Raw genomic sequence first — 8,836 nt, forward strand, 5'->3', positions numbered from 1 at the left:
ACTGTTACATTCTCAATTAATCTGGCGCGTTAATCTTTGTTGAAACCGCTGGTAGTAAAGCCCATGACTCTACCATGATATAAAAATAGTTTACTAAAGGTAAGATTGTGCGATCATACAAGTGACAATGCAAAACAATACTAAAATGCAAAATTAATAGGTATGTGCTTTCACATTCTTCCTAACAGCACAATAAAGGGTGAGAGGGGGAGTCCTTCCTGCGCCTGTTAGGCTTTTCTACAGAGGGGATCAATACAAAGTCAAACACTTGCAAATGGAGAAGCATCACGTTTTATTCATATTCTTTCCAATAGGCTGAATTGAAAGAGGGTCATCCTTTTGTTTTGGAGCCAGCTTACCCATCTACAGACAGACAATTACTATTTACATGGCGTCCTCCTCGGCTGTTTGCTTATGGAAAAGAGTTGGGGGGGGGGGTGGGGGGGGTGGGTGAGTTTACTCCATACAAAGAGAGAGGCCCTGACCACAGCTAATAACCAATAACCTTGCCTGATGTGATCATTAACCCTGTTAGAAAATACGGCAGCTCTGTTCAGCTAGGGGCTTGCCACTAGAACGTGATTTGTGCCAGACACAGTTGGCAAACTTAAGTCTTTTATTTTAACCAGTGCTGGGGAAATCTAGTTTCTGTCTGCTCCAGTTCAATCGCCACGGAAGGAAAAATCAAAATGAGATTTCAGCACCTCTTCCACATCATTTTCGTTATATGTGCAAGTCTTCTGCTGATCAGTGGACAGAAAGCAGGTTAGTGACTGATTCCTATACTCTTATTAGCTGAGTTTTCAATCTGGGATTTATGTGATACTAAGATAGTTTAAAACCATTGTATAATAGTTCCTAAAGGTTTTGCAAAATACGTAGCATTTGGCACAGGTAAAATTATTAGAGCAGTACAGTTTTATTTGAGGAAGGAGCGCTGAACAAAATGGATTTTATAACAAGGCACAGAGAAAGGTGTTACTTTTCACAAACCAAGACTCACTAGAAAATAAACCTCAATTAAGCTTCACATGAACTGTGTCATCCAGTTATGCTTTAAGGGTAAAATTACATGGTGTTTTCAAGGGGTTCATTACAATTTTATGCAAGTCCAGAGTGCTCAACAGCAACAAACACCCCTTTCACAAAAACATAGTCTGTGGCAAGTAATAAGAGAGGTTAATTGGCTGAACAGCACAAGTCAAGCCTTCAAACTCGCACAAAAAGCACTTCGAAAATTCAAGAGTGCTAGTTTAACAATGCCCTGTACTGGCTGCATTCCTGAGTCTCTGCTTTGGAACATGTCACATTCAATTTAATATGTTAGGTGACAAACCGCCAATTTACTCTAATTCTTACTTTCAGGTAAAAGATGGAGGAGGAAAATGCAAAGGCACAAGTGTTTGCAAAGAAGATGCATGCCTCTGCACTCAAGAGTACCCTTCCCTTAAGGTTTGTTAAAATTAGGGTCTGCTCAATTGATTGCAACAAATTTTACAATCTAACTGGAAACATGGTGATGTTGAAAGAACAAATTCCACACTCTCAGGAAGCCGATTGCAATGTCGTTATGGTTTTACTTGTCATGTGCACGTAGCAAGTTTCTTATTTTCAAACACTGCCGTTTTGAATCTTCAATAATTTCCCCTAGTCCCCAAAGATGTCAGTGGGGCATGGGAGGGACTGATGTCTAAAGTAAACATAAAAATGCATTTATTCGGTAGCTAGAGCATCTTTAGGATAATTTAATGCTGCCTGGAGTTTAGTGGGTTGCTGGAGATGTTGACTCTTGGTACGCAGAGCCACGGTAAATTTGTCAGCTTTGTAAGGCTACTTGACTGGAAGGCTGATTTTCCAGTATGACACTCTGAGTTTCTTCCTCAATGTTGTGAACTGGACATCAGTATATAACACAGGATTCCACAGTGCCTCAGATACAGATCTTGGCAGGCACTTTCCTAGTGGATGAAAGTCCTGATGAAGGGCTTTTGCCCAAAGCGTAGATTTTCCTGCTCCTCGGACGCTGCCTGACCTGCTGTGCTTTTCCAGCACCACACTAATCTTGACTTTCCTAGTGGACCAACTTCTTAAGGTTACTTCTGTGGGCGGCACGGTGGCACAGTGGTTAGCACTGCTGCCTCACAGCGCCAGAGACCCGGGTTCAATTCCCGACTCAGGCGACTGACTGTGTGGAGTTTGCACGTTCTCCCCGTGTCTGCGTGGGTTTCCTCCGGATGCTCCGGTTTCCTCCCACAGTCCAAAGATGTGCAGGGTCAGGTGAATTGGCCACGCTAAATTGCCCATAGTGTTAGGTTAAAGGGGTAAATGTAGGGGTAGGGGTATGGGTGGGTTGCGCTTCGGCGGGTCAGTGTGGACTTGTTGGGCCGAAGGGCCTGTTTCCACCCTGTAAGTAATCTAATCTAATCTTCTAAGAACAGGTAGCTCAAACCTAAAGGCAGATTTTATACGTCAGATTCTTGACGCAGTTTCCTGCTCTTTGTGCTATTTCAAAGGAATGAAACTGGTCCAATGAAATACCAACAGATGACATGCTCAAGAGGAAGATAACATGAATATTAAGCAGAGTATCCAGACGAAAACCTTGTGAGTTATATGGAAACTTGCCCTTCATATGTCCGAGGCAACTAATATCCCACAATAGAGATGGAAATTTATTGCAGATACTGGAAATTTGCAAGAGCAACAAAACATGTTGGAAAATCTCAGAAGGTCATCCAGTGGCAGCAGTTAATGTTTTAGGTTATTAACACTGTTTCTCTCTGGATGTTGATTTTTTTCCCCTGGTATTTCTGTTTATATTTAATATGCCACAGGGCCTACTGGTGTCTGAAATCATCAAATGTACAGGTGGGCAGAGCATGATTGCTTTCCAGGCACAAAAGGGAATGATAGCAAGGTGATTCCTAGTGGATTTAACCATTCATATTTAAAGTGCAGCAAATAGATGGACAAAGGGGGTGAGGGGGCTGGGGGTGGGGGGTGGGAAAGGGGGGCGGAGTTGCACTCTTTTAAGGTAGCAGTGCCTTCATTTCACTATTAGTGAAACAAGTCCAGTGGTCACTCACTAGGCAATTTAAAGCATTACACCAAATCGACCAGTCTCACTAAAAAAATGATCACAACTAGTTAATTACATCACATTCAAATAACCAATCCTGTTTTGCTGTTCAAACACACAAAGCAAACAAAATGTTGTTTGATCTCAATAAAGATATCTTCAGTTTGAACCGATAAATGGGTTGAAATTTGAGTTGACACTTCATGCAGTCACTCAAAGTGACCATGATACCCAGACTAGTTTGTTCAATTTATCAAACTGCAGAGCCCAAGTTAATGAACAAACAGGGTTTAAGTGGCAATATGTGGAATGTGGCAGGAGGAGGGAATTCAAATAATTTCAGATATGCAGTAAACACGGAGTATTTTAAGTGCTCTTGGTAGAACTTAAAAAGGCAGTTGCAGTTTGACTCAGTGCGAGCACTCAGCTCTGAGTCAGAAGGTCGTGGGTTTAATTTTAGTCATGAGATTAGAGTTCCTCATGTGGATTTCAGCATTCAACACTAAGGCAGTGCTGCATTATAGGAGGTGCCGTCTTTTGGATGAGATGTTAAACCAAGGCTCCGTCTGTTATCTCAGGTGAATATAGAAGACCCTTTGGCAGTATTTCAAAAGAAAAGCAAGAGATTTCCCTAGTGCCCTGATTTAAAATATTTATCCCTCAATCAACATTACTAAGACACAACTTATCTGGTAATTTATCTCTTTGTTATTTGTAGGAGTTCACTGTGTACAACGTTTCATAGATTACAATCAAAAATACTTCATTGCAGCTATAAATGCAGTGATTTCTAAAATCATGAAAAGCACTATTTAAAGTAAGATTTAAAAAAAAAGCTAATTACCTGTAAAATGGGAAAATAGCTCTGGGGAATACTTTCTTACTGAAATACTATTCTAATGACCCTTTATAGAGAATTTCTATCAATCCAGGACTTGCAAATTCATCCTGAATGCCATCGCCACCCACTCCACTTCCTCCTCCCCAAGGGTTTAACAGGTTTAACAAGTATCAAAGACAATATAAAGGGACACAGAAATTGTCAGGACTGAAAGAGACCAGTGTTCCAATGAGATGCTCTCACAGTTTGCAAACTGTATCAAAGATTTGTCTATTCTCCTTGCCTTTTCTCGTCAAATATCAATCTGCTTGTTCTTGAATTTGCTGACACTACCTACCTTCCCAGATACAAAATCTTTCATATTTGTATCCACTCTGCATGTGAAGTAAAACTAAAATATCTGTCCACCCTCCTTAGAGCTTGTGCCCCTTTAATGTAAATTAAAACCAAATGGTTCTGAGGAAGGGTCACCGGATCCAAAACATTAACTTAGATTTCTCTTCACAGATGCTGCTAGGCCTGATGAGCTTTTCCAGCAACTTCAGTTCTGTTTGCTTCAATATAAAGTGTGTGACTACATTGGAAGTGTTGAGTTTGATCTATTTTTATCCGATAGAATCTTGAACTGCGTAAAAGATCTTCCCCCAAATTGCCTCATATCCAGTGTAATACATCCAGCTTCTGCAACCACTTCTTGTAGCTCAGTTATTTCTATTGTACTCTTTTCAAATGTCAGGATGTTGGCTATATTTAAATTGATTTGGAGATGCCGGTGTTGGACTGGGGTGTACAAAGTTAAAAATCACACAACACCAGGTTATAATCCAACAGGTTTAATTGGAAGCACTAGCTTTCGGAGCGCTGCTCCTTCATCAGGTACAACCAGCTGATGAAGGAGCAGCATTCCGAAAGCTAGTGCTTCCAATTAAACCTATTGGACTATAACCTGGTGTTGTGTGATTTTTAACTGGGTATATTTAAAAACTGTGATCGATTTTTATTTTAGAAAGATAAAAGGTAAGAAGCCGTGTGACTTAAATGGATTTGAGTTACAGATCACTCATAATACAACTGAATGGGGGAAAAGGCTGAAGTATCAACTTATTTCCTAACAGCTGTGTGAAGTTTGGCTTATCAGGCTGGTTCTATGCTCCTGTGACACTTACGCTATAGTCACCCTAAGACTTTGCTTGCAACTTCAGAGAAATTATTGCCACATTTGGATTCAATGAGCTATGTCTCTCTACCACAGGATCTCCTTCCACTGTTGGATGGTACGTAGCCCAGAAAGGTCCACAGATTAAACCTGTACTAAGGTCACAGAAATAAGACAATACAAGCAAAACAAGCAACTTCAAATCACAGCAAATTCTCTGTGAAGAAGAGGGGAGAAAATTGGCATTGGTTACAGAGGGGGGGGGAAAAAGATAATCCAAGGTCTATTTCAGTGTTAACAATATTGCGACTTGGTATGAACACATTGCAACAGAAGACAGATTGTGTAGTTTAGTACCAAAATGCTTTAACATTTATTGGTAGCTAACAATGGCAGTGAATCAAAGCTGAGGTATGTACAAATTTACAGAATCAGTTATTATACAATATCATAATTTTGTTTTCATCCTAAAGATCTAGCTCATGTGAAACACAAAACAAGTGGCTGAAGGAACTAGATGTCTGCAATGGCAACATTTTGTCAACTTTGTGGTGGGAAAAAAAGAGCAAAGAACTGTTATTTCAATGGAATCAGATTGGAAAGATCCTGCGTGCTTAACTGGTGAGCATGTGATCACTGGAGACTTGGACAAATTCACCGTTTCCATATTCCAAGTGGAAATGCAGAAACCACAGAAGGCAACGTTAAGAGGTCTTTGGCAAGAACTGTAAAGAGAATACCTTCCAGATAAACCTTCCTATTGTTTAGGGCAAAAGAGCAACCAACATGGCTACAGTTCACCTGTTACTATAATTTAATCAGTCAAGTGCATAATTCAGTATTTTATCCCCAAAGGATCATAGTGCAGCAATCTGCATTTCATTTAAAAGGAAACTTCATCACTGTATTGTAAAATAAAACTTATTTTGTCAACTGTATTTCATTAGTGTTGTAAGTACCTGTATGTTTTAAGACAACATGACAGGAGGAGGGTGAGTGATTAAGACTAATAGGTACAGATTAAATGTTTGATCCTTTAAAAAATTAAAAATGAGCCCATTGCCTCTGAAAATCATGAAGATTTGCTTTTAAGAAGGAAAGCACCATATCCAGATACCCAGTACCCTGCCACAGGGCATTGGGTACATATAGTCATTAGAAAGGATTTGCATTTTTATAACTCCCTTCAACAATGCCATTAGTTTTAAATGCTTTTGGGCATCCCAAGATCGTGAAAGGCAATATGACAGTAAATCAATGCAAGACTGTCTTTCCGAAGGTCAGAATTCTATTTAAAAAACAATGCGTGGGACTATGCCAATGGAATAAAGAAATGTTAAGAGTTTTTAAAAGACAATGTCTATGGCTACAATGAAGTTTATAAATGTTAAGTTGGAGTAGGCTGTACTAATATAGGATATGTTTACTATAACTTGACATCTCATTCCTTTTCTCATCTACTAAAGAGATTGAAAATGTTAATAATTTTGCCTCCATCGAATTCCCCTTCATCACCCATTATCTAGGTGTCTCAATCCACAGCTAACAATTCAACTCCACACTAATTGTCATTTTGTTCAACAATGCCATTAGTTTTAAATGCTTTTGGGCATCCCAAGATCGTGAAAGGCAATATGACAGTAAATCAATGCAAGACTGTCTTTCCGAAGGTCAGAATTCTATTAAAAAAACAATGCGTGGGACTATGCCAATGGAATAAAGAAGTGTTAAGAGTTTTTAAAAGACAATGTCTATGGCTACAATGAAGTTTATAAATGTTAAGTTGGAGTAGGCTGTACTAATATAGGATATGTTTACTATAACTTGACATCTCATTCCTTTTCTCATCTACTAAAGAGATTGAAAATGTTGATAACACTTACTCAATTTTGCCTCCATCGAATTCCCCTTCATCACCCATTATCTAGGTGTCTCATTCCACAGCCAACAATTCAACTCCACATTAATTGGCATTTTGTTTTAGATCACACTCCCTCTGTCCTCAAAAGGTCCATTTCCCAAGCTGTTAAAATATTGAACTGCGTGGGATGATGTGCAACTCTACAAGTCTTTGAAATGGAAATGAAAAATCTTGTTTCTTTCCTTGCTCTAAAGTTTCCTTTTGTTGAAGTGTATTTTACAACCAGAGCATTTCCCATACAAATACTGAATGCATATCTTAACCACAGTCATTAATCTATTGAAATGGGGCGAATACCATTCATGAAAAGGGGATACAGTAGAAGAACTACTTTAAATAGCATTCCTTACTGCTTTTGTCTTCCCCTCTTCCTTATATAGTCTTCAGATATTTGCTGGTCTACTCAGTTCAATCTCCATTACATCACATATCTGGACTTTAGCTACTTTTCCTCTTTAGTTTAAGAAGACAGTCACCTTCCTTGAGAATATCTTTTATGAAAATGAGAAATTGCTAACGTTGAAAATTTATTTGATTTACTACTTTTGGTTGTTTTAATTAATGTATGACTTGCACAATATTATTGCTAAAATAATCTCTAGAGATGGACACTGAAATTTCAAGATCCATAGTAAATTTTGATTGCTTACAAGGCTGTCTTAATTTCTATAAAGAGACACTATCAGTAGTTTATACACCATAAAGTATGGGAAATCCTTTAACTAGGTGGGAAATTTCCTTTGGTCACGACATATAGTCAAATCTGGAACACTATATTTAGCAATATAGCATCGAGCTTAATTGTACAACAGTTGCATATAGAATAAAATGCTTTTAAAATACTCTACTTCTTTTCAATTAATTCAGTGGAAGCACCAAAAAGATAAGGTTTTAACTATAGCTAGGTGAAAGTGAGGACTGCAGATGTTGGAGATCAGAGTCTAGAATAGAGTGGTGCTGGAAAAGCACAGCAGGTCAGGCAGCATCCGAGGGGCAGGAAAAATCGACATTTTGAGCAAAAGGGCTTTTGCCCGAAACGTCGATTTTCCTGCTCCTCTGATGCAGCCTGACCTGCTGTGCCTTTCCAGCACCACTCTAATTTAGACTTTTAACTACAACTGGCAACCAGTCTTTGAATGGCAATTGAAATAAATTCAATAAGCAAATGCACTACATAATGGGACACGCAATAGTGGAGAAGAGGATAAGCTTTTAGTTTCTCTTCTGAACATGCCAATTCTAGATTTTGTGGGTGCCAGTTTTCTCCTGTTCCCCTACTGGATTAAATCGATTTTTTGGCACAAGAATCGTTTTGCAAACATATCAGAGGCTGCCCTGTACTTACTGATGATCACACAAATTTCAGAGATTAAATGGCTGATGTGGCCTTCTTTTCAACTTTGTATTCTCCCAGCTCAGAAAGGTTGAGAAATAAAGAATCACTGAAAACAACCCATCATTTTCAATGGCCCTAATTTAGGTAAACAATACAGAGGAGGCAAAAATAATAATAATAATGGGATTGGAAATTCAGCTCAAGTAGGGAAACTATTTTTAAAAACAGAAGTATTTTGGAAAAATCACTACAGTTCACTGCTAAATAGTTTGAACCAAAAGCAAACTCAGTATAATGCACATTATCTAACAGTGGCAGCTAGCTGGCAGGTGGAGATGAAATTCAGGCAGTCAAAAGCTGCCAGCTGGCAAACAGGAGAAGGCTCACAAATATGCAAGTCAGTCATGGGAAGGTAGAGGACGTCCTTCAGGACAAGCCAGCCAAATCATGATTCTCAACTCCCATTAAGTGGAAAGTTTGCAAAAGAGAATCCCCACAGCTTC

The 8,836-nt window shown here is 39.0% G+C and overlaps 1 protein-coding gene across 1 annotated transcript; it reads left to right on the forward strand.

Moving 5' to 3' along the window:
* The first annotated feature begins 455 nt into the window (after positions 1-455).
* On the forward strand, positions 456-6,550 carry apela (apelin receptor early endogenous ligand). The gene is made up of 3 exons (XM_043698444.1): positions 456-765; positions 1,366-1,452; positions 5,550-6,550. The coding sequence occupies exons 1-2, from the start codon at positions 690-692 to the stop codon at positions 1,449-1,451; spliced, it is 162 nt and encodes a 53-aa protein (XP_043554379.1). The 5' UTR covers positions 456-689; the 3' UTR covers position 1,452; positions 5,550-6,550.
* Positions 6,551-8,836: the final 2,286 nt, after the last annotated feature.

Source organism: Chiloscyllium plagiosum, chromosome 1 (assembly GCF_004010195.1).
Source record: "Chiloscyllium plagiosum isolate BGI_BamShark_2017 chromosome 1, ASM401019v2, whole genome shotgun sequence".
Lineage (NCBI taxonomy): Eukaryota > Metazoa > Chordata > Chondrichthyes > Orectolobiformes > Hemiscylliidae > Chiloscyllium > Chiloscyllium plagiosum.